The 26,126-nt window shown below is 41.5% G+C and overlaps 1 protein-coding gene across 2 annotated transcripts in view; it reads left to right on the plus strand.

Moving 5' to 3' along the window:
• Positions 1–26,126, plus strand: part of ANK2 (ankyrin 2) — a gene marked incomplete at its 5' end in the record, with an annotated part of 129,831 nt that overhangs the window by 30,069 nt on the left and 73,636 nt on the right. For both annotated transcript variants that reach the window (XM_082282025.1, XM_082282026.1), the window contains 10 exons: positions 3,050–3,148; positions 6,270–6,455; positions 8,775–8,873; positions 10,028–10,126; positions 17,924–18,022; positions 18,654–18,851; positions 21,675–21,773; positions 21,949–22,047; positions 24,466–24,564; positions 24,783–24,980. In XM_082282025.1, coding sequence (XP_082138151.1) covers positions 3,050–3,148; positions 6,270–6,455; positions 8,775–8,873; positions 10,028–10,126; positions 17,924–18,022; positions 18,654–18,851; positions 21,675–21,773; positions 21,949–22,047; positions 24,466–24,564; positions 24,783–24,980 — 1,275 coding nt within the window. The remainder of the gene's footprint in view (positions 1–3,049; positions 3,149–6,269; positions 6,456–8,774; positions 8,874–10,027; positions 10,127–17,923; positions 18,023–18,653; positions 18,852–21,674; positions 21,774–21,948; positions 22,048–24,465; positions 24,565–24,782; positions 24,981–26,126) is intronic.

A 26,126-nucleotide genomic window follows, 5' to 3' on the forward strand; every position in this document is an offset into this window, starting at 1 on the left:
ATAGGAGTTTCCTGGCTGAGGGCCAGGACTGTTGCAGTTGGGGACACTGCAATTAGAAACTCTGAAACCGGAGCTTTGCTGAAAGCAGACTTCTCCCTGCTAGCAGACAAAGTCAGGCTTGACCTTGCCAGGGGGAGAAATTCACGGGAATTTTTTCCAGCATGGCTGGTAAAGGCAGTTTTGCATATAGATCTTAGCATATTGTAATTCCCAAAATGAGCCAGATTTCAACAAAACATATACAGTAGCTTTTAGACTATAAATAAAGCCTGAGGGAAAACAAAGAGACTATGACTTTATGTGCAAGAAATTTCTTTCTCCTAATTGCTGTACTTTCAGGTGTGATTATAGCACAGGTGTGATAGAATGGGCACTCTTCTGGATCTCTGTGTAGAAAAATACTTAGTATTTCTTGGTATTAAAAGGTCATGAAGTCATGTGTGCGTTGTTTATAGTGTCCTAATCCCGGATTTATTGTCCTAGTTCTGTTCCAGAACCAGGGACTTGAATTGATTAAAAAAATTAGATTCTTCAAAGCTTTTAAGCAAATTGATTTTCTGTGGCTTGAAAATTGTCATATTTGCCCAATTTAGCGGGTGTGATCCGTGTAATATTCCGAGCTAGAAGGATTTTACAAACGGCGTGTGTTACGTTTGAGAGATTAACTTCACCATTCAAATGCAGATGAGGCGAGTGGAAAATTTCTATTAGTTATCCCTCATAGTTTGCCACGTTGGTCCTTTCCGGAGTGGGAAGGAGAGCCAGTGCAGTGAGCCAGCTCGGTTACCTGCAGGTTCCTCTGTGCTATTCCCTACAGCTGCAATGGAAAAGAACCCAATCTGTTCCTAATTCCCTCTGCCAGCTCATGCCTCTGTTTAGTAATCCCAATTATGCAGTGAACAGCGTTCCTTCATTTTATGTTATGATGGGATCTCTAATCTCCCCCTCCCCGTTAAGAGCTGTCTGAGGAGCAGCCGGGAGACCAGCGGTCCCTGACTTCACAGCTCCTGCCCCGGGGGGGAAAATGGGAGAGGCTGGCTCTGTGTGCTTCCAGTTTGCTGCCTGGTTTTAGCAGTGATTTGGGAGGAGGGAAGCTGCCCATCAGCCTGACCTTATTGTTTAAGAGGCTTTTCTTGATGTCTAACCTGAATTTTCCCTCCAGCAGCCTTGTAAACTCTGTGCTTTTTTGTTCTAGTCATCATGATCATGCAAAACAGACCTTCACCCTCCCCTTTAAAGACTGTTTTCCTTCACTTTGCCCTTTCCAGCCAGAACACCACCATTTTTTAGGTTTTTCTTGAACAAAGATAGCTTCCCTAAGGAGATAGGTTTTTATGCCAGTGCAAGGGTTGTCTTTATTACAGCAGAATGAGCTCCTTGACCAGTGACCAATCTCTGTGAGACTGCTGTGACCTTCAGGGCCTTATCTGCAGAATTCTTCTCTAACTTGTCATTCCCCGTGTGTATAGTTTATCTTTTCTGCAGTAGTGCACAAACTTGTATCTGTCCCTACTAAATTACCTTTGCAGCTCTTTTGTCCATGGTTTCAAATGATAATCTTGTGGTGTGATGGACTTGCAGACTATGTTGGTCATGCTGTCTGTGATTATAACAGTCATATAAGAGTCAATCATTTGAGTAATTTCTGAGAATATTGGGTAATAACTGACTCCTGTGCAAAGCCACTCAAAATACATCCCCCAGTTTTGGCATTAAACGGCTGTTAATTGTTCTCTGGGTGCTGTTTTTTAACTCTATGTCCCAGGATCATCAATGGGAATACCAGAACATTATGCAAAGCAGCATTAAAAGACTTGCTACAAAATATATGACAGTTACCATATGACATCCACAACATAAATTAGGTTTATTGCTTGAACAGTCCTCTACATTTGTAAACACAGAGGGGGGTTGTAAAGACATCTCTGTATTATCTAGTGACTGAAAAATGAGATTTCATTTCATTGGGAAATTACTGGAATATTTCCACAGCAGGTTTCCTAGAAAGAATAATATTGGCTTCTCTGAAACAAGGTTTTTAGTTACCATGGTATTTGTCTTAATTCCGATTGCTTGTGTGAATGCACAACCCTGTCATTCCATGTGACAGCACACAAGATAATAAAAAAATCAAATAATTTGCATGTTTGAAGTCTGGTTTATGGTTTCTTTTCTAGTTAAAAGTGACCTTTTAAGCCAGAAGTATAGGCGATTATGTCTTATTTTGGTACATGGTAATCTACAGAATATTGAAGAATTTTCTAAAGTCTTTGTAGAAATCTTAAAAACTCTTAGAAGTAAATTATGGATCAGACAGACAGCTCGCTTCCATGCCTTTCTTTCCTCAGGATTTTTTTGGTAATTAATTACAAATGTTTGCATTAAATTACTTTAATGTCAAGAAAACTTGCATTTCTAACGTAGGTTGATTGACTTGGAATAATTTTTTTACTTACTGCTTTATCCAGAGCAAATTCTTTTAATAAATGTAGGTCATTTTAATGTATGTTTTTAATTAAATGATAGCTGAACCTGCTGTATGGTCAGAAATGCAGTTGTTCCTTCGGAAAGCTGGATTCCTTTATGTTGGATGGTTTGCAATGTTTTATGTATTACAAAATTTTATGTAGGCTGTTAAACCTTTGCTATCTCTACTCAGCTTGTCAGAAGGTATGGACTTCATGGTCTCTAGGGGATGACGTCTTTGGTTAAGTAAATGTAATAAATGGAGGAAACTCTTGCTTTCCTGTCAGCTTTCATAAAACTTTATTGCCAGCTTTACATCCCTGAGCACTATCAGCAAGGAATAGCTGTATTAATAATTAGTGTGTCCATTGCTTCCTTAAAATATGTCAGAAGAAAATGAGTGTGAAAGCATGGAATGTTGTGTGGGTTCAAGTGGCACTGAACATGACTGTGTTACGTGAAAAATACAAGGCTGTTCTTCTTACATTCAGTTACAAAATGCAAATGCTGTTTATTTATTTGTGGTTCATTATTGGTACATACCCTTTCCACATGACACGATTTTCTCCTGTGTTCTTCCTAGAATGGCTTTACTCCTTTGTACATGGCAGCTCAAGAGAACCACATTGAGGTGGTGAAATATCTCCTGGAGAATGGAGCCAACCAAAGCACAGCTACCGAGGTGAAGGGGTTTTCTCATATTTTTCTTTGCCTGTGTGTTCAGATCACTTGAAGTCAGGACTGTGTGGGCTGTGTCCAGAGGGCTTGTCAGTGTCAATTGGTATCAACAGGTAGTTGTTAACAAGCTTGGTTGTAGAATCACAGAGTGGTCTCGGTTGGAAAAGACCTCTAAGATTGAGTCCATCCATTAACCCAGCATGTGGGCCTTGGGATTTTAGTTGAGTTCAGAAGTGATGAGGCTCTCTGGGGTGCTGGGTTCACGGAACCATTTGGGAAGTCACCTACTCCAACCTCCTGCTGCTGTTCCCCTGAGTTACACTGTTTCAGGAGCTCTCCTGGGACTTGGTGTAATTTGTGAGTATTTGTTACTGGCTGTGACCAGTGTAAACTGGAAACCAAATGGCTGACAAGGATTGCATCAATGAGCTTGGCAGGCAATGGGCTGTTTTCTCCATGGACACTTCATTTCTACTACTGGACCGTGTGGGTGTAAATAGGCAGAAGGATGGTATTAATTGGGGATCAGGATTGTAAACCTGTAGTAATGTCTGTGCAAGCAGGACAAACACCTAATGTGGAGAGATGAGACTTCATCTCAAGAGAAACTGAATCTCACAAGCTTCTTTCTGCATATGAGAGGGTTTAGGGGCAATGGAGAAAACTCGTTGGCTGGGCTCATTCTGTTTCCTACTCCTGCTCTCTTTCTGCCAAATGTTCTTTATTCCAAGCCAAGGGGGTGAGTGTACAGGCTCTGTGCTGCAAAGTGTGTCATCTTCCTGTTTGTTCTATGGATGTGAATGTGCCATGAGAAGTAGCTATAGCAAAGTTCCTCTCTGGTCAGAGCTTTTGTTCATGTTTATTGTTTTCTCTAGCCTGTCCAGAAACATTCCCCTTCTGGACTGCCTTCACGAGTGGATGAATTTGAAATCCTGGTGCTTTTATGCTTCCTTTCCTACCCTTTAAACCTGTCGGTGTTAACAGCTGTCTTACTGTCCCTTCTTACAGCGGATACTGTGCCATTTGATGACAGCTCCTAAAATAATCCCTTCATAGATGTGGTGATCATGTTACATGTCAGCTTTCTGAAATATGAAATCCCATGCGATTGCCAGGCAACGTGGCAGAAACACACTCTTTGTGAAGGAGCCAGGTGGACCTGGTGCTCTCCAGGAGCCCAGCCCTGCTGCAGCCCACAGTTACCTGCTGGCAGCCAGCTCCCAGTAACTTCTGCTGGCTGGGAATTCATTCATTTTACAGGAATTGCGAGGCTGAGATAGTTATAATTTGTGCTTATGCAGACATCCACAGAACTCATACTACAGTCTGATTTTATAAAAAAGGCAGAAGGGAGAAAAAAAAAAAAATTGCTACTCTTGAACCTGACTCCAAATCTGTCTTCTGCCATCAGAAAGATCAGTTTTTACTCAGTAGCTTTTAATGTAAAGGCTCTTTACCTCTTTATTGCTTAACTAGGTCAGTTTTAGGTTCAGATCTTGCTGAGGTGATGGTTTCCATGATTTTGTGAGTGTTCCTGAAGGAAGACCTGAGCTGCCATCACTTTCGTACGTGCCCAGAATTCATCTGATGAATAGGACGAAGAAACAGTACATTCGATAAGGTGGGATGGTAGCCTGAACTGGGGATGCCACTGAAATACAGGGAGAAGGATCTGCTGTTTAGCATCAAAGATTGGCCCTCCTCATGGGAGTCGAGGAAATGAAAAGCTTTCTCCAAGCTTCGGTCAGCCATGCTTTCCAGAGGCAATAGGAGAGGGAATGCAGAAAGAGTTGTGTCCTTTTAGAGAAGGGTGCAAGATGAAATGGCATAAATCAAATGAATGAACTTGTCTTTGAAGCCTTGAAACTTGCATTGCCTTTGGATGCATTTCATTTCCTCTCACACTTATATATGTGTAGGTAAAAAAGGAGGGTATGGATGAGCTCGGTTTCAGTGTCTCTAATCCAGGATTTGTTCTCATGTTCCCAGAGGCAAAAGGCAAATGCATTAAGCCATTTCAACACCTTACGTAGCCCCAATCTCAGAATTATCTTTACAGTTCAGCTGTTTTGTCAGCTGTTCCCCCTTTTTTAATTCACTGTACAGAATTTAATCTCTATTACAGGCAGAACCCACAGCAGTATCGCTGTTACAATGCACCTACCCACAGCTCAACACAAAAGGGAGAGAAAGTTATTAGATTACTGAGGGGAAAAATTGCCTTGGCAATTCTTCAGATGTTTCTTTCAGCATATGTTAGCTCTCATTCCTTCCTAACTTGGCCTTTATTCTTCTCTCATCTTTCCATATTCCTATCCCATAGCAATGCTGTCCCATCTCTCATGTGGTTACAGCATACCTGTCCTTGGGGAGGATGTGTGACCAAAGCAAGGTTCAGTTTGAAATCAGAGTGAGATACCTGGTAGCCCACAGTACTTCAGCCAGGAGAGCAAGCTGCTATCATGTTATCAATAATTTTAAAGCATTGGCTATCCTAGGCACATATGAAGGAGCAAGACAATTTTAAACTAATACAGAAACAAAGCTAAAACCATGAATGACAAGCAGAAAGATTTTTCTGATACACTTTTTTCAAAAAATAAGAGTTAATCTGATGTTTTCCTCCTTCAAATCACGTTCCTAAACATGATCTGGGTTTCTTGACTCATGGTTCATGTGTAACTTGGAATGGGAACAGCAGCAAACACATTTGATACATTTTCTTTTTGCAGAGATGTGTGATGTGCAGAAACGTGTTCTCTCTATGACACTTCAGTGCTCAGTAAATTTACCAAAAAATTGCTAAAAATAGGCTTTGTGGCCCATTTTAAGATGAGAAGTAATTAAGAGAGATGCTGTAGAATGATCCTGTGCTTGCTCTTGGCTTAAGAAAGGCTGCTTTGAAGTCTAAAAGATCTTTCAAAGCATTTGAAATGTTTGAAAGCCTTTTGAAGCTGTTTGAAAGAGTTAAAATGTTGTGCCTCCAATGTCATGTCCCTGGAGATGGAGTGCAGAGGTGGAAAACAGCTGGGAACGCGCTTCCCGAGCTTGTGTGTGCGAAGGGCGCAGTGCAGCTTCCCAAGGCTGCTGGCTGTGCTGAGCAGCCCTTGTTTCCTGTCCCCCAGGACGGTTTCACCCCTCTGGCTGTGGCACTGCAGCAGGGACACAACCAGGCGGTGGCCATCCTGCTGGAGAACGACACCAAGGGCAAGGTGCGGCTGCCGGCGCTGCACATCGCCGCCAGGAAGGACGACACCAAGTCGGCGGCGCTGCTGCTGCAGAACGACCACAACGCCGACGTGCAGTCCAAGGTAACGGGGCGGGCTCAGGGCCCAGGGACAGCACCTTGCATCCCTGCCTCCTAATGGGGAAATGGAACTGCTCCGCTGCGGAAGGACAACTTGCTCCACCAGTATCACCAGTAATACCTTTAAGTTGGCAGTGTTAAGCTACACAGTAATGACAAACTGCTCATTTTTCCACTTTTTAGTTACGCCTCCCATTTCTTTGGTAACCAGCTTTTCCTCGTTATTTGCAAACCAGAAGCCACTGGAACGGAAGCAGGATCACTGCTTCCCTGTTAAATAGGATACTGGTTTATTGCCCATGGGAGCATAGGTTGTGTTTAAAGTTAATGCATGCTTGAATGGCTTTTCCCATAATTAACAGCATAACTCATTTCAAAATAAGCAACATAGTTCTTCATTTTACGGCCAGTCTTTAATATTGTTCCTCTTTTTCCCAAACCATGCTGCATCAGATGATGGTGAATAGGACGACTGAGGTACCGAGATCAACAATTTTTAATTACTCTTTCTGTTACTTATGATTATTTTCTCTGCTCTTTGCCAATATTTCTTTCTTATTTAGCAGTAAAAGTGAAGATGTTACTTTTTCTAAATTCATAGAAATTTGTGATTCAAAAAACTTACTTTTATTCATTCTTTCTCTTAGAATTTCTTTTTATTTGTGTCAGTATTGAAGGACATTTTTGAGAATTCACATCAGTTCAAAGAAGTCTGAAGCGAGTAATGGAGCTAAGAGGATAAAAATTCTTTTTTAGCTTAATTTCATTGATTATGAAAATGCACTCACTTCACATAACTAAATCAGAGTGTCTGGCTCAGCCAGAATAACAGTAAAGTTAATTTTCTTTTACAGTAGTAAATATAATCAAATTATCCTAGGTAAAAACTTGTTCAGGGTATCTGCTTATTTTTACCCTTGTTCTTATTACAATCTTTTCCATAAAGTTTTGCAAAGCCTTCAGGGACAGTGCATACTCAGAATTTACCTGCAGTAAATAACACATTTCTTCTTTGGATTTTACTTCCATTAAAAATCATGGGTCTGATTGGCTACAACCAGGATTTCTCCCCAAAAGACTATTGCCACTTTTAGGAGAAGGAATGGTTCCCAAGAATGCAGTTGTTGTTTCAATACCTCCTTTTGAATAATGGAGTTTCTCTGTTGGAGGAGGGAATGAATTATGGATGCACATGCCCATGGGAAGGTGCTTCCCTGTTGGTGTGTGCACACACGAGCAGGCTGCCAGGAGGCAGCAGTGATATGAACTGAAGGGTGACAGCTTCTCTGGGCACCTGCTCCATGGGCATGTTCTTCCCTGTGGGAAACAGGAAGGGGCTTGCTACAGTGCCCGCTGAAGGAGGGCAGCACGTGCCCACGTTGCTTTGTTCCAGGAGTAGCTTACAATGGTGGTTTGGACACTGAGAGGAAGGAAACCTAGCTGAGAGCACGCTATAGTCAAGAAGCCAGAAGTATTCCTCCCTTTCTGTAACTATCAGCAAGATCCAATCAAATCAGTGTAAAGCTCTCCAGGGAAACCTCAAAAGCAAGGCCCTTTCTACTTGAATTACTTATGAGAATGAAAGCTTGCTCTCTGTCCTAGTTTCTGAAAATGTAATCTTTTTTTATGTTGTTGTCAAGCGATTCTGTATCTAATAGCTGGAGCAGGTTTCACCTTCTAGTATTCAAAACACAATACATAAAATGTGGCTTTTTTGATTTATAGGTTGCGAAGTTCCTTCAGATCCTTTGCAATCCAAATTGTATCTAAATATAAATAATTATGATTTTTACTATGCTGCTGAGTAGTTTGTCATGTAAACCAAACTCTTTAATTACATTTTGAGTAATTACTGTTTTCAAAAATCAAAAACAAACCAAAAAAACCCCAGAAGGAAATATGCTGTCCATATTTCTATTTCTAAGAGCAGTACCATAAGAGTCCAACAACTTTTGTGGCCATTTACCCCAGTAAACAGATGCAGCCTGAAAGACCCATGTTGCTTCCAAATGGTAATAAGCAACTTGCTTTGTTTTCTTTAAGAATGGCTAATATATTAATATTTTCTGTGATGAAAACTACTCTTATTGGTCACCAGTGCAGGAGACTGAGTTGGGGATTGAAAGAAGGAAGCACTTTTGATAATCTCCCACTTGAAAACTGGCCTCTCTGCCTGAAAGGCTGTGCTCTAATATAGGTAGACACGGACTGGATAAAATTGACATGACGCATTTGTTGGCCAGCACTTTTAAAACCAAGTTCTAGTTAAATTGGTCATCTTGTAGAAGAAGATTTCCGTAACAAGGGCTGTTTCCCTTTGCAGAGTGGCTTTACCCCTTTGCACATCGCTGCGCACTATGGCAATGTCAACGTGGCCACGCTGCTGCTGAACCGCGGAGCTGCGGTCGACTTCACAGCCAGGGTATGGACTCACCCCTTCATCCTCTTGCTTGTAGTGGCCTACGGAAATGGGAGGGTTTCTTTGGGTAACTCTTAGTCAAGAGCTGAGTGAAGTAGGGAGCAAAATAATGCTGAAGTTCTGCTGGGGTCAAAGAGGTCTATTTTGCAGTAGTTCTGAAAGGTTGCTTCTGTGCAATGCAGGGAGGCCTTGGGAGTTGTGTAACAGCCAGTATTCCCAGCTGGAGGAAGCAGGATCCTTCGGCCAGTTCTAGAAAGCTGATGCTCTCATCATGTGTCAATTCCCTTTGGCTTTCCTGTTTGTTAGATGTACTCTGGAAATAGATGTAGGATTGATTGTTTTTTTCAGTATTCCGTATTTGCTGTACCACTTTAATTTGATGTTTTCACATACGTTTCAAAACCAGGAAGTAGAGTATATAGCTATTATATAAATGCAACAGTAAAAGAGCTAATTAATCCTGACTAGTCTTTTATAGTAAACAACTGCCGAGTTACATAGTACAGTCTCTTTGCTGTTGCACGTTATGTAGTTTGAAGTGAAAACCTCTGGTAGTCTCAACCCAGCTCCCAGGTTGCAAGTTTGCTGTTTAATTTTGCCAGACACACTTTAAATTACTTCAGGGTTTTGCCTTCCAGACTGACTCCCTCCTGTTTCCAATCTGGAATAGCTGCTAATATCTCGCCTCACCCAAAGTGTTTTCAAGGACTTTCAGCTTACACAGCCTACACAGCCTACTACTCTTTTATGCTCTTGGCACTTCACAGGAAGGTTCCTTTGTGTAGGAGTGACGCATTTGTGTCCTCTGTGTACGTTGCAGTGATTGAAATGCATCGGTGTTCTGTGACTCTCGGCTCATTGGGGCTCTGATACATGTTTGTGTATTTGTCTGGCCCTGGGGCTGCGATGTTTGCTGCTTGGGTAGATGCACTGCTTCCTTTATTCAAGGACCCCAAAACAATGGAGAAGGAATCTTGCTTAGGAAGGAATTACTAACTCTAGCTTATACGGTGTGTGCCTAGCTCTGATGCTCTAGTACATTCTCGTTTATTCTCTACGATGTGATGGTCTCATTTCTTGTGATCCAAACCCAAAGTCACCCCCATTGCACACCTTCAGATCCATCCAGCTCATTGTTTGTTCTTTCCATGGTGTAGAATGGAATCACCCCACTGCATGTGGCTTCCAAAAGGGGAAACACAAACATGGTGAAGCTCTTGTTGGATCGTGGAGGGCAGATCGATGCCAAAACCAGGGTGAGTCTTTCTATTCCCTGATTATATTGTCCCTTCTGGGGAATGGACTGGGATTTTTTTCCTTGCTTGCTTTTGGGGATTCTTTTTGTGTGTTTGTTTTATGTAGACTGTTTTCTATGTTATCAGACTAAAGAACAGCTGCTTACATCATACAAGAAAAAGCTGATAAAACTGATGGTTTTTAGGGAATAAGCCTGTTAGTTGGTCCAACTTTGCATGACACAAGATGATGCACAGCAAAAGGAAATGGAAGGTCTAGATTCAGCTAAGCCTTTCAGTTGCCTGACTCCTAAATGCCTGTGCTAGTCACGGTATGCCTTGCGGAAACTCTAGTGAGCTCTAGTGGGCTCAGTCCATTTTTATTGGAGAGCTGATATAAGGACAAATAACCTCCTCAGTGCCAGCAGTCACATGTCCCTTCCCCAGACAAAGCATGGGGTATTAATTAGGTGACTTTCACTGGCTTCCTCCTCCCAGTTGTCCTCTTGAAATGTCACTCTGCCCTTTATTTATGGGTGATTTCACAGTCATTCAGGGAAAAAAAAAAAAAAACCCATCATGTTGTATGGGCAGGGCTAATTATTTCAAATGGGATTTTGGAATCACCTGAGAAAACATTGTCATTTATTCAGACTGAGCTGCACAGGGCTGGTTCTTGGGAGCTGCTGGTTTTTAGGCAGCTGGTCTGCAAAATTGCACGTCCAAGTGATCAAGAGTGTTTTAGAACCCAAAGCTGGACATGAGAGAGTTTGTTTAACAAGATAGGAAGGTAGAAGATATTGCAGTCACCTACCCTTGGGGGTTGATTCAACCTCTGCATTTACTTGGATATCAATTACATCAACCATTTGTTGCTTCATAAGCTCTGAAGACAGTCATGATTCTTGTGAACTCCATATGCAATTGTGGTTTTGGTTTCTGATTATGAAATGATATCTCACTATTTTTTTTTTAAAAACTACTGCTGATGGAAAAAGCTGCCTCGAGCAGGTGTGCAACAAATCACCCCTGCTGAAATTTTCCACAATAAACACCTAAAATCTCATGGAAAAGAGTAATGAAATGCTAATAATACACTTCAGTCAGGATATTCTACATGCTCCTAAGCATGTCATACAGAAATAGTTCATTAAGCCTGTGGAATGGCAGTATTGAATTCACCTATTTCCTGTTCAATATTTAGATATTGTTCTAGACAGGTTGACACAGATGATTGTGAGGGATGTTTTGGATTTTAAGAGGTAAAGGTGTTTTCCTTTCCTTGCTCACCTGCAAAGGTCGAGTGCAGTTGTGAATGAATCTGAGAGAACAGGATTTGCCCGGCATACATGGGAGGGGCCGATTTTAGAGTCTTCTCATTGTCTTGGCTCCCTGCCCTGTGTCAGCTGCTATGTGAGCTCAAAATGTCAGCACAAAGATATCTCTGAAAACCCATACAGGTATTCTAAGGACCACATATCCCAGCTTGCACAGGCTCCGCAGCTTCCTGTCTCTTTCACCTTCCGCCTCCTCCCTGGTGGCGATCGGTGGCGTGCGCCTCATGGTGGGGAAGATTCCAGAGCTTTGGTTTTGCTGTCCATGTCTTTGTGTCAGCTGTTCAAGTCATGGTGCTGTGTCTCTCCTCTCCCTGTGCTCTGTCTGTGCACTTTGTGTGGCTGGCCCTGGCTGTGAGTCCGTAGGGTCTGGAGGAGGCAGGGATGAGTTGCATGTGCTCTGTCCGTGGCAGGATGGACCCGCCTGCCCCGCCGCAGTACTAACACACCTTGCCTTCCCTGCTGCCTTCCCACTGCCTCCCAGGAACACCTGCCTTCTTCCAGTAGGTCACAGTCACTGCAAAACAGTGGAATTAAAATACTAGGATGTTTCACTGCCAAGTTCTTATGCTCCACACCACATCAAAATAAGCTCTTTAGTTAAAACAGTCCTCGCTGCTTTCATTCTGTTTATTTTTAGCTTGCTTTGTTACGTGACATCTGATGCTGCATAAATTAAGATTCAGTACTTCAATTTTGCAAAGTTAATCTGTGGAAGCTTTCTATGTCTGAAAATTTTCCACTGGAATGATTCTTTAGGAGCCCCTGTGTTGTCTAAAAATATAAATTAAAATGTATATTCCTTAAAGGGAGCAAATGATGCATGTGTCCTGCTGTTCCATAGTTAATGCACCATGTCAGAGGAAAACCCTGCTTTCTGCAGGAATTAGTATTTTTATTTTCTATACATTTCAGAATGTATTTGCTGAAATTTTATGGCATTTCTTACAAGGCCTTAAAAGTGTAGAAGTGCTGGTAAATCTCTTGACACACTTACATGTTATTTTAAAATAATTATTTTAAAATAATTATTTTAAAATAATATTTTACTTATTTTTTTGGCAAGTTCTACCATTTTTTTCTCAACCAAGTCCTAATTAAGTTTTTACAATGTGCAATTTAATTTCTCTTTTATTTTGTATCCAAAGCAGAAATGGAAACTCCGTTGTCAGCTACCATAATAGGATACTTGTATTAGTACTATCTGTTAGAGATAGTATTATAATATTACATAATAAAAGAATATAGTCTTTAACAATAGATAATTATTATATGATAATAAAATATTAAAATATTATTTTAACATATATTATTATATAATACCTGGTGTATGTTTTGCAACTTCCATTTACGTACAAGCCTTCCTTGACTCTTGTTCACTAAATAATTAATGAGTAAAGTTTCCCATACTAAAATATTTCATATTTAAAATTTTACTCAAACGTGTATTTTCTATGCGTTTACTTAAGTAAGAATTTCAATGGCATCATTTTCTTTAAAATCTTAATATTTGGCCAAAATTCTTACCCATGCAACTTCTGACGGTTAGTTAGAGTTAGGGGATCAGAAAAATTGTGCAGAAATTTTTTCTCTGAAAGATGGTGGAAAGTTTAATTTATGATTAATTTTCTGTCAGGTGATCAATAGTAGTGTGGCAATTGCTGCTTCTCACTTTGGGAGGGAAGGAAAGCATTTACAGCCTTCCTGGAACACACTAAGGATTGTTACAGGGAGAATTATTGTCAGCATTTAAAAGCAATTTTAGCATGGCCAAAATGCATATATTTCTATTTTAAAAAGTCCTCATGTAATGGAATCATTATAATATGTACTTTCAGAATATGGAAGTGCTGCTGACTATTTCAGGGTTTTAGGAATATTCTTTCTGTATGCAGTTTTTGTATTATCTCTATTTTTGTCAGCTCTATAAATTGCCGGAGGAAAAAAAAGAACAAAAATATGAGGCTTTTTCAGTTCTGCATGCTTTTTTGCTTTTAAAACACAGTGTTATTCACAGGCTTTTATCACCTTGCTGGAATTTCCATTTTTGTGGGAGTAAGCAAACACCCTTCAAAGGGGAAGGAACACTCTCACCTGTCTCCGCCACTGAAGTTGTCACACATTTACTGTTTTTTCTATTCAATCTTGCCAACATCGAAATTAGATTTTTCTTGGTTTGGGACTTTTCTTGCAGGCTTTCATCCTGAATATTTGCAGCTGAATAAAATTTATGCAATGAAAGAGAGCATCTAGTCTTGGAAGGGAAAGCTTTTTGTGTGGGAAAGTAAGCATGTTGTGTGCCCAGAGCGTGGCAGCTGGAGCGGGGATGGGCGTGGGGATGGTGGAGGAGGTCTGGTGCACCATTTGCATTGGAGAAGGGCCATGGAAAGAGGGAGGCTCAGCTGGAGCAGAAGGAAGTGGCAGGTCAGTCATGGAGATGAATGGTAGCCATGGGAAAACGAGGGAAACTGGGCGGTGCCACTCAGATTTGGTTGGTTTGGGTTGTTTGGTTTGGGGTTTTTTGTGGGGAATGTGCTTCAGATACCCCCTAACACTCATTCTGGAAACCTATTGAGATTTATTAGTAATAATATCTCCTTTTGCAGATCTGCATCCTGACAAAATAGGCTTGGCTCTGCTATTTTCATATGGGAGTGGTAACCATTGTAGCAGGATCCTCGCCCTGCCTTGGCACTGTGCTCTGTACAGTGTGTGTTCCTGCAGGAATGCTGCTGTGACATTTTCTCCTCATCTTCCTACATGCACAGAGCACTAATAATTCATCAGCTTTTGCTGTTCATAAAGCCATGTCAGATTATAAATATCACAATGCAGATATTTCCTATAAAAAATTCAGTGGCTTCGTATCATGTTTACAAGGGAGTGGGAAGGGGTTTTGTATGGATTGTCTAAGCAAGTTGTATAGATAATGACTGTTATTTGGAGTTATTTATGTTACTATTTTAATACTCAAGCAAGCACATGGTATATTTTTTCCTGTATTTTTCAAATTTGTGCTGTGAATGGCAGACCTGGAGGAATATTTACAGCATGTTTAATTATGCCAAGAGCTTAGAGCAAGAGGAAGACTCGCCTGGTTCATTTTTAAAGAGATGAGGTTTAGTCATAATGAAAAATGCACAAATTAAAAGCCCCTTATTTGCTGAGAAAATTTAGACAATTTTGCATGTTTGACACTTGGAATACTAAAATTTTACTTCACCCTTATGAAAATGAGAACATGCATGCAGCTGCAGTTCAGAATAATTCATTGGTAACTTGGCCTTTGATGTTCATGTCTATCAACAGTTTTTGGTCTAATGAGCACTGAATGGGAGCAACTGCCCTGTGAAGGTGCTGCCCACATCATTTCCCATTAAAAATCCCTCAGAAACACAGCTAGTTTTTTGTGTCAGTGTCTCTGGTAAGCTGAAGGAAAGCATTTGTGCAATGACCAAACAATTTATCTTTCTAAGCCCTACAGTTAGGAGTCATGCACAGAATTCAGAATTAATTTTGCAGGTTAAAAAATGACCAGTGACTGATTTTCAAGGAAAAAAAGCACAAGTTTACCTTCTATTTTGAGAACCATTTAAGAGAGAGTTAGGATTGATGGAATTTCCTGGCTTCCATGCACACAGAGGGGATTGTATTGTCCTTTCCAAGGGTGACCCAGCTGTTGGTTACATTGCAGGGTGTGAATTAGGAGAGTACCACATACGGAAACAGCAGAACACCAGGTGTGGGGTGGCACTGGGGAGATAGAAACATTTAACTCTTCATTCCACACAGTCTGGGGTGAGGAGATCAATGTTGAACTTCTTTAAACATAAAATTGCAGAATTTATTGTCTCTGGCACGGCAGCCTTTGTGTTTATGGGATATCCATTATCTGTGCTTCAAAGTCTGTGCTCATCTGACCCAGGGTTGGCTGTCCTGTCAAATGATGTTCCTGATGTATTGGTCACTGTATGTTCTTCAATTAGCAAAAGAATGATTGAAAAAGTATTTAGGCAAACTCTTGCAGTTGATTTGAGGGCACTGAGGCTCATTGCAAACAGATAATCGCAAAATAGATAATAGATAATTTCAAAAAAGGATTCGTTTGGTACACTAGTGTCTCTTCATGTTGGCTTGTGTCAGCTTGTCTGCATTGTTTTCTGTACTAATTCTTCTACTACAACAGATTTCTCTCTGCACTTTCCCTCATCTTTGAATAAAACATAAAAGCAAAAGAATTTTAAGTATTAAATATACAATAATTTTAAAATATACATGCTGTTTTCCTCAGAGCAGAAAGAGGAAAGGGAAGAGGGTTCTGTGGGAAGTCCACAAAACAGCTATGGTAGGGTAGAATAGGATAGGATATCTCTGCTTTTAAAGGGAACTGTAAATAAGAACAAAGTAGAAATAATGTTTTAAAATTATTTAGGCTTTTTTTTGTTTGTTTTAGCCAGACTTTCGTGTAGAGTTCATGTCCTTCTTAGCTTGTAGTTCTCTTCTTTTTCTCTCTCTCGGGATTTGTCCTGCTTTTTTTTTTTTTTCCCAAGGATTCACACAATTCTTCTTTTGTTGTTGTTGTTGTTGTTTTTTTTAAATAGAGTAACATCAAAACCACCATGCAGATAGGGAAAGCGAACCTCCTACACTGAGGAAGTACACATTAAAAATGTAGGGCACAAGAGGCAGAAACTGGAAAGAAATAACAAATAAACACCTAGAAATGCATTTGGGATATATCCTTACCTTAGTAAGGTCAGTGGGAGTTATCTGTATGAATCTCTCTGGCAATGAGATGATAAGATACCTCAGTTGTTCAGAAAAAGATTTGGTTTAGAGGACTCTGAAGTTTCAGTGCATAAAAAAACAAGTAAAGTAGTTATGCCTCATTCTTCACACTGACCCCATCTGCCAGGTGCTGAAGGCCGCAAGTTCTGCTTTTGGGTTTGATCTTGCATCTGTTGAATTTCACTGTAAAGCTTCCGTGGGATTTAGGGATACCTCTGAGACTGTGAGCACCAAGGTACAGCTAACCCTGTCAGTGTGTCTCAAAAGCCTCTGGGAAAAGTAGATAAGTGAGGGAGAAAAATTTCTTCTGCAGACTTCAGCACCTTGGAGCAGTGGAGCTTTGTGGTGCTGCTCACTTGGAAAGGGACTCTGTGCTTTGGGAACTGGGCATGAGGGAGGCTCTGTTTCTTGGAACTGCCTTTTGTAGAGTGTTACAGGGCTGAAATGAGGTTGCAATTGCAGTGGTACTGTGTAGTCCAGAGCTACTTTTAATTTAAAAACATAGTGATGCAGGTTTCCTCCAATTCCCAACAAGGTAAACAGTCTGTCTGTGTATGAAGCAGGGTCACCAGCTCATGCTTAGTGCCATGTTTTTGCAGTTCTGCTACTTTTTATGTCTCTGTGTAATTCAGACCAGTGTATTGTCCTTTTAATCAAGCTGTTACTGGATTCTTCACTGGGCTCCTGAGAATAATAGCATCGATGTCACCCAAGATGAGCAGCACGTCTCAAAGGGAGAAGGCTTTTCTTGTGATTAAAAATGATTCCTGTTTCACCTTTGTAAAGCCACCTCTGTTGAGTGAGTGTCGATGACATCTCTGGGTGCATGTGTGAACAGTACTGAAGGCTAATGAGATGAAAGCTTGACTTTTCATATCCTACGTGTTACCTTTGTCATTCAGCACTAATTTTCTTTCACAACCATTTTTCTAGGCTCATATTTATTTTTCTGCATAAAGTCCCAACTGTACAAAAGCTACATAGAATTCATTCTCCCATCCAAATTGTTCATCAGCACATCTTTTACTGCCACTTCTGTGATCATTAAGAGTAGCCTGACCAAGTCTTTTGGTACAGAATGGTGTTTTGCAGTGGAAAAAACCATTGTGGAGTTGGTGGTCTCACAGCAATTTTAGAAAAGAACTGTTAGCTCTCTGTTCACCCCTCAATCTCAGAAATGAAAGATTTGGTTCTATTTGTTTCTCTCTTTTTCTCTTGTTTTAAAATCTTTTTTTTCTTGATGCCAGCTTAAAAGAAAAAGAAAATTCTATAGCATATTTTCTAGTATGAACATTGCTTGTTTCATCCCTGCATCAAAAGCAATCCAAAGGACAAGGGTTGATTTATGGAGCATCCTCAACCCAGTAAGCATTACCCAGGGAGAGGCAATGCAGTCTCAAAGCCATGTAGAGAGGGGAGGGAGGGGAGGAGGCAGTGCATCCTCACATTATCCTCTTTGAGAAGACATTTTAGTACACAACAGGCTTCCTCTCCCAAGCAGTAACCTTAGAGTGTCCTTTACTGGTGCAAGGAAGAACAGGGATGAAGCTTCACGTTGTGGAGCCAGCTTCAGTTAGGAGTCAAAAAAGGAGCTTTTTCACACATGTGGGGCTGCATTCCTGGAAGCTTGTTCCCCAGAGTTCCAGGATGGACAGCTGGGGACATGCTCATTTGTTTTCTCTCCTTCTATTTTAAGGATGGACTCACCCCACTGCACTGTGCTGCACGAAGTGGCCATGACCAGGTTGTGGAGCTGCTCCTGGAGCGAGGTGCCCCACTGCTCGCACGGACCAAGGTGTGTGTGTGCCCTGTTAGAGCATGTGAACACTTGTGTGTAACCTTCCACAGAACTTTCAGTGTCAACTGAGAGGACAAGGAAGAGGACAGGAACGTACCTGTCCTCCCAAAGGAGATGTATTAATGGGTAGAATGATCCAAAAAAAGCTTTTCTTATGTAATGGGGCACTATCCTTTCCAAATATATGAAAAGCATACACTTGTTTGCTCCTCTCTCTAATACCAGACTACACACATGATGTGGAGTGCTACTGCCAGCACTTCCCTTGTGTTGCTTCCTGAGACTGTAGGACACACAGATGTGGAAGCTGGGTCAGTCACTCCTGAGAGGTGATTCCTGGTGCATACTTCCTCATCCTTCATGTAAGATAACAAGGACAGTTTCTCCTAATTGTTTTTACTTGGAAAATTATTTCAATGTGTTCTTCCTCGTATCTGGAAAGCACACATCTAGAATTAATGCATTTCCTACAAATTCTGTCTCTTTGGTGAAACTGGTAAGAGGAAGATCCTTGTGTAATAGCAGAGCCCACTGAGCAGCACCTCACAACAGCAGATGTCCTCCTTATACGTGCCCCAGTCTAAGTGGGGGTTACTAGAAGTTGCTGTTCTGTTCTCTTTTGTCACAGAATGGACTCTCCCCACTCCACATGGCAGCCCAGGGGGACCACGTGGAATGTGTCAAGCACCTGCTGCAGCACAAGGCTCCCGTGGATGATGTGACGCTGGACTACCTGACTGCCCTGCATGTGGCTGCTCACTGTGGCCACTACAGAGTCACCAAACTCCTGCTGGACAAGAGAGCCAACCCCAACGCCCGTGCCCTGGTAAACCTGTCCCACCTGGCTCACGTAACAAAGCTGGCCAGTAGCTCTTACCAGGAAAGCTAAGTGAGAACTGTCAGCAAACTCCACAGCCTTAAATAGGTGCAGTAGCCATAGGGGTGTCACACCCGCTGGTTACCAGCGCTGTGCCTTGTATCCTTAGGCCCGGTCGTGGAATACATCCTGTAGCAAGTGTCTGTAGTGTCAGGTCTGGAAGCTCTGCAGAGTCCCTAAAATCAGAGCTGCTTCTAGCTGATGTTGATGTATGCATTGGTGTTTTATTGAATTCATGGTGCAGTTTTCCATACCAGGTGTACAATACACGAATATTTTATGAGTTTTCAACTGATTCAGTAAGTTAATTGGCATAGGGAAATCATATAAAAAAGCTAATATTTCTGCATTTATCAAATTATGACATTTTCCTCTGTAGGTGCCATTTTTCTTTCTTTGCAAAAAGCAGTTTTTATGCTTACAAGACACCAGGTATGATTCCTTTCACTCTCTGATTGAACCATTGCCCCTAATAAGAAGAAAAACATCACATTTGATTCTGGAAACATTTCAAGAGTCTTCAATGAATGTATCCAAAGCCAGTCAAGATTCCAGTTTTCTCTGCTAGGAACTGTTAGCTGCCTGGGAGTTCATGTACCAATATACTGCACTCTGTCAGGGAAGGAGAGAGTCTGTGAACACTTGAGATGCTCCTGCGTGGCCGGAGTTCTGCCATTGCCTGCTGCATTGGGGGCCTCCACAGAACTCCCACCGCAGGGCACTCGGATGCCTTCCCCAGCTTCCTGCCCACAGTAGGATCCACTGTTTTTCTGTGTAGGCTCTCCCTATCCTTTACTTCCTTGGAACTGACACCATTTTCTTCTGCCATCTCATTTTTCTTGGCCCTTCTATACCCACAAATCCCATAGCCCCCTTTGCTTCCTCCTCTTGTACTTTGCTTGCTTTGTCTTTCTCAGTGCCATGTTCACTTGGTTGATCTTTTTTGACACTGTTTCCATCCTTTCTTGTTTTTCTTGCCAGTCTTCTGATTATCTCTAGCTGCACTTTTCCTCAGCCACCCACACATACCCCCTACATCTTCTTTCTTTCCTTCCATGACCAGAATTATATCTTCTGTTCCCCTCCCTGTGAAACATCTGAAACAGAAGGAGAACACCCTCAGGTCTCTGCTCTCTTCCCATCAAACTGGTTTTCTCTCCCCTCTGCCACACTCATTTTCTCTCTCTCCCATCAGGGACTTGTCGCCTCTGGCTTGTTGATAGTATTTAATACATTAAATGAAGCTCATAATTTCTGTTAGTGATACATTTTTTTCTGCCTTCTCCTCTCCCCCATCAAACTGTTCCCGACTTAAATAGAAGTAGCAAAATTAAATCAACTGAGGTGGTAAAATTCAGTGAAAAATGTGCAAACTTCTGAAACACTAAAACTCCCTTAGAAACATACTGAGAGATGTTGTGTGGGAGGTAAAATATCAAATGGTTTTGATTCTTTCTTTAGAAATTGGAGAAAGAGTAATAAAATACAGCAGAGTCTGGTAGTGGAATAAATATTACAAAGAATTAATTTTCAGCTACATTTATGAAAATAATTGTTAATGTTTGCAGAATGCTTTGGGCATACAAGCACTATGTGCGTTCTCAGCTTTTTCAATGTGTATATGCTTTAAAGCACCTTCAAATCAACTAGTAATTAACATTTCCTTTAACAGAAGCAGCCTGTAGAGTAATTGTCATGTGATTATCTCTTCCCATAAACTAAGATTTCACTGCTAGGTTCTGGTTACTGCTGGTTGCTTGTTTGGCAGTACTGATCCTCTTCATTAGAAAATGGAGCAATTTTTCAACATTATCTAAAAAAACGTTACCTGCGCTTTTCACTAAAATGTTCATGTGTGGTGAGTAATGTGCTTGTTCAGCTTCAGGCACACACTTAACCTGCATTAATGGTCATCAGATTATCATGTCACCACAGCTGAAGGGGTGGTTCTTTATTTAAGGTACACACGCACTTAAACGTGGGTATTACACCTTGGGTTGATGTATAAATATAAAACTAAATACACACAGATGCTTAGATTATAAGTAAAAATATAAATTAAGGTGGAATCTGGAAGAAGTACTCTAGTCCTCTCTTTCTCAGTTTAAGTGGCTTCAAACTGAAAGAGAGTAGATTTAGGTTAGATATTAGGGAGAAGTTCTTCCCTGTGAGAGTGGGGAAGCCCTGGCACAGGTTGCCCAGAGAAGCTGTGGCTGCCCAGTCCGTGGAAGTGTCCAAGGCCAGGTTGGATGGAGCTTGGAGTAACTTGGTCTAGTGGAAGGTGTCCCTGCATGTGGTAGGATGTGGAACAAGATGGGCTTTTCCAACCCAAACCTTCTGTGATTCCATGGTTCTCCTATGGCGGTATAGGAAATGCTTTATAAAGGCACTGATTCCAAAGTGATCTCTGTAATTTCTTAGATTTCCCTTGTGTTAGGCAATCTTGGGAAGCACTGTGAGTGCCCCTTACAGACACATGTGCAGCCTCAGGAACCACATGCACACACGTGTACAGTCGGCAGTCAGGGTGGGCGTATGTGTACGTGAAGTGTGGAGGCGGAGGTTCACTTTCTCTCCCCTGTCTGGGAAGAAAGCAGCAGCACTGCTTTGTTGTGCCTCAGATAGTGGGAGATGTCTGTAATTCATAACCTGTTGTGCTTAAAGAACAGTTGTTTGTGGTAGTCTAACCCTTGTGCTCCCAGCGTGCCAGCATGAAGCTGTGTGGGAAGTGTAGCTGCATGTTTCAAACTAACACCACTGTCTTTTGCACAGAATGGTTTTACTCCACTGCACATTGCCTGCAAGAAAAATCGCATCAAAGTCATGGAACTCCTGGTGAAATATGGGGCTTCAATCCAGGCTATAACAGAGGTAGCAAAATGCTTCATGTCCTGAAGAAACATTCCTTCTCTCTCTCTCTCCTCTTTTGCTTCCTTTTTTCTGTCTCTCCTGTCATGCCTCACTTTCCTGTATGTTTTATTTAAACGAAGAAGCCCATCCCTCCAACCGTGCAGAGGAGTAAAACTGCTCTTGCTTTGTTTCGCAGTCGGGCCTCACACCAATACACGTGGCTGCATTTATGGGCCACTTGAACATAGTCCTCCTTCTGCTGCAGAACGGAGCCTCTCCCGATGTCACTAACATTGTGAGTATGGCTTTCACTAGAACTATCTGCTCAGGACCCACAGAGAGTCTCTGGGCTACCATGTGGCTCAACCCAAGGTCACATTTTAGTGACACTTTATTGCATTCTAGGACAAATTATTGTAGCACTCCTAGTGAAGAGGGGAAAGTGATGGCTGTATGTGTCATTATAAGCCATCTCTGTTTTCATGTATTCTGCAACAATGCTTGAGTAGGTAAAGTTTTCCTTAGAAATGGACAAAGCTCACCAAAAACATCCAAAGTGGATTATAAGCCAAATCCCGCAAATTCTGTGTTTCCGTTCTGAAGGATGAAATTCAAGTCCAAATGGCTCTAATTTCTGCCTGCATAACTTCACTGGCTGTCATGAAATTGTGTCATTCCTGTCAGTGAAAGAGTATAAAACGCTTAAACCCCAACAATTAAACAAAAAGCAAAACTGGGAAACTCAAGTTGTTCTTCTTAGACGGTAAATTCCAGGAACTGGTGTTTAAATCTGGAAAATGTGACCTTTGGGAGGTAGCACAAAATGCAGAACCTGACTTACCACAGAAATCAGTGTTTGTATACCAACAGCCTCTAGTTACCAAGAAAAATAACAACAAAAACAACATTATGATTTTCTGAGATGTATTTCATAATATCTTTTACTGTTTGAATTTGTCAGTATAAACAAATATTCAACTTCGGAGCCACTTGTACTTTGAAAGCAGCTTTACAGTATGTAAGGTTATAGGTAAGTGTTACCAACAAAAATTCGGTAATCCAGGTACACTGGACTCATTAGTTTTTCTCAGCTGGAAAAATCTTACATGGAACCCAGTAAAATTGTTGAGCATGCGGACTTGTTTATGTGAATCATTAAAACAGACTTTTCATACTTCTTTTATAGAAGCAGTTTTTATATAAGAACTTTATTAATAATAAAAAAATCAACACAAAATTCTTGTGGAAGCAGTTAAAAATATTGTGTTACCAGACATTTGTGTGCAAAGTTTAACACTTTACAATTTCTGCTACACAGATGTCTTGGCTTTCACTTGGTAAGCTGAGGTTCCCTGTTGAATGACTGTTTCCAAAACCTAAATTGCTTTGCTAATTCAAGCACAAAAGGGTCATTGTAGAAATTTAATCTTTAGAGTGTTTTTCACCTCTTAAACAGCTCATTCTTCAGGTAATAAACTTTATATATAGATGGAATTATTAAGATTTGTAGCTAGGGTAGTGGGATTTTGTTTGTTGCATACTTAGTAATCACAGGTAGTAGTATAATGTTAATTAAAAAATGAAAAGATAAATCAAGTCCTGGTTAAGACGGTTTGCTGTAATTAAAAGTCATTATCAGGCAAGCTTAGGCTGCTTCTTTCCCTACATCTAGACAAGGACAAGAAGGTGTGATTGCTGATTCTGATGTAAAAGGTTTTGACTAGCGTGTTCATTTTGGCACTTCCACTTCAATTGATAATCGAGGGCATAAAGACCTTACAACAGAATATTCTCCAGGTCTGGTGTAAGAAAAATTAACAATTAACACAATGAATGATGGGTCCTGCTGTGTACTCATGATAGATGAATAGAGCTCCTGGTTGTGGAGCTGTCCCAGGACCTGATGTACCAGATACTGGTGAGAGCTGCACAAGGACCGTTTCAGTCCACTTTGGGACACTGCACTCCAAGAAGAGAGCCCAGTTAAACTAGGAATGCTATCCTCAAGGAACCCTCATTTTCAGTGTTTCTTGGGAAACCGATGCAAAAAGTAAATGCTTTGAATATTTCTGATCTGGAATTCCATATCACTCCAGTCAGCTTTTCAAAATTTCATAGTCTTCAAGTTCTATGAGCTACAAAAGGCTTGAAACAAGATTGATTTCACAGCTTGGAGATAGAGCCACAATGCTGAGCACAGATTTTACACATTTCATGTGCTGGCTGAGTTGTGCTCAGCCATTGCAAAGCCTTCTTAATGCTGCCAGCTCTACACAGTGTGCAGGAAGGTACCATCTGGAAGAATATCCCCTTCCATCTTGAGGCTCCTGTGCCATGCAATCCCTGGAGAGACATAGGCTCAGTGTGCTCTCATCTCCCGTGCGGTGCGTGAGCCGATGCCCTGTTACATAGAAAGCTGAGGGGCATATGTGACTAGAGCAAGTCTACCTGACAGAATTTTCCGAAGCTGGGATTTTCATTCTGTCCCTCAGTGGCTGAGGTTATGTTTGTCTGGGATTGCCCAGCTGCCAAACCAAGGCATCCCCAGGTACAGTGACACATACTCACACCCCACCTTGGGGCTGGAGCCAGAGTCTCAGAAGGAGGCCAGAAGGATGGGTCTCAGCACAAGTTGTCATGGGTGGGACTGACACTGGCAAAGCTCTTTCTTCGTGGAGGTTTAGGACACTGGTATGCTTTTGCTCTCCTGCAGCGTGGAGAAACTGCTTTGCACATGGCGGCACGCGCCGGGCAGGTGGAAGTGGTTCGCTGCCTCCTGAGGAACGGGGCCCTGGTTGATGCTCGAGCCAGGGTAGGTGTTCTGCTTGCGCTGTTTTTTGCTTCCTCTTAAAACCATGGCTGAAGCAGTCACTCACCGCTTCCCTCTCCTCCATTAGTCCATTTTTATTGTTATCACTTCCTACGAGTGTGCAAGACAAATGCGTAGGAAGGTCTGGGGGGGAGCAAGGAAGAGAAGAGTGCTCAGGGTGGCTCCACCCACGCTAACAACGTACTCGATTTGAGTTGTAGGAAGAACAGACCCCGCTGCACATCGCCTCTCGCCTGGGCAAGACGGAGATCGTGCAGCTGCTGCTGCAGCACATGGCCCACCCCGATGCCGCCACCACCAACGGCTACACCCCGCTGCACATCTCTGCCCGCGAGGGGCAGCTCGACGTCGCCTCCGTGCTCCTCGAGGCGGGCGCCTCACACTCCATGTCCACCAAGGTAAGGCAGAACGCTTCAGATCCGTGTGCCAGTGGCACAGGAGGAGGTCTGTGCCGTGACGAGTGTGCTTTCACGCTGAGAAATTAAGTTGTTTGGGCCTTTTATTTTGTTCTTATTTAATCGGCAACAATTCAGTAGACTGGAGTAATGTATTACAAGTTAATCAAATTTCAACTTATTTTGCTGTCATCTAAAATTGGGTTTGGTTCCCAATGAAGCTAAATGCAGTTCTTGATAAATACATTGTCCCAACAGGTTTAAAATGTCCTTGTTTCTCCCTTTCCCTTTGTCTTACAGGCAGGGCTTTTTTGGGCTAAATTTCCAAAACAGAAAAAGGGATGGCAATGACACATTCTTTATGAACAGGCCTCCTTTTATTCTTCAATACCTTCTTTACTTAAATAGTAAAATAATTCTGCCCTGTGCTAGCTGAAAGGAATGTTCCTAAAGCATAGAAGTCAGCATCTGTCCAGTCACATCGCATGTTGAATCTGTTTTCTAAAATGAGGTTCTAAAATGAGGTGTCATGTGACACAACAGGCCATTTTGTCTGGGATGATAAAAGACATGCTCTCCAGAATCACTAGTGGGTTTTTTAGCCAAAAATGGTACCAATAGACTCCTAACAGAGATGAACATGTAAGAAAATAGAGAGCTGGGAAGAGAATTATATACCAAGATATCTTTTCCAAATTTAAAGCATTTGATAAGTGAGAATCACGCATTTTTCACTATTTATAAAAGTACCCTTGGTTTTACAGCTGGAGCTTAAAACATGCTTGTGAACAACAGGGTGTCTTCTATGGTTTAAAAGACTAAACCAGCAATTTTCAAATTATGATCCATGGATTACTGGGAGTGCTTGCTGTTCTCCTTTTATCCAGCTATTAAACCACATTAGAATGGCTAAAAATACACTAAATACTTTCCTAATTTCCTATATTGCTTGATGGCAATTAGTATTTCAGGAACATTCTATAATTATGAATAGGAGAAAATGGAGCCTAGTAGATAATATCTTTATAGACCTGTGATTTGTGAACTGAAAATGTTTGAGATTACCCAATATAAACTCCTTCTGACGTGGGATTAATGGAACTAAATGATAATGATAATAAACATTAAACATCACTTATGTGCCACGCA

Source organism: Coloeus monedula (genome assembly GCF_965178545.1).
Source record: "Coloeus monedula genome assembly, chromosome: 5".
Classification (NCBI taxonomy): Eukaryota; Metazoa; Chordata; class Aves; order Passeriformes; family Corvidae; genus Coloeus; species Coloeus monedula.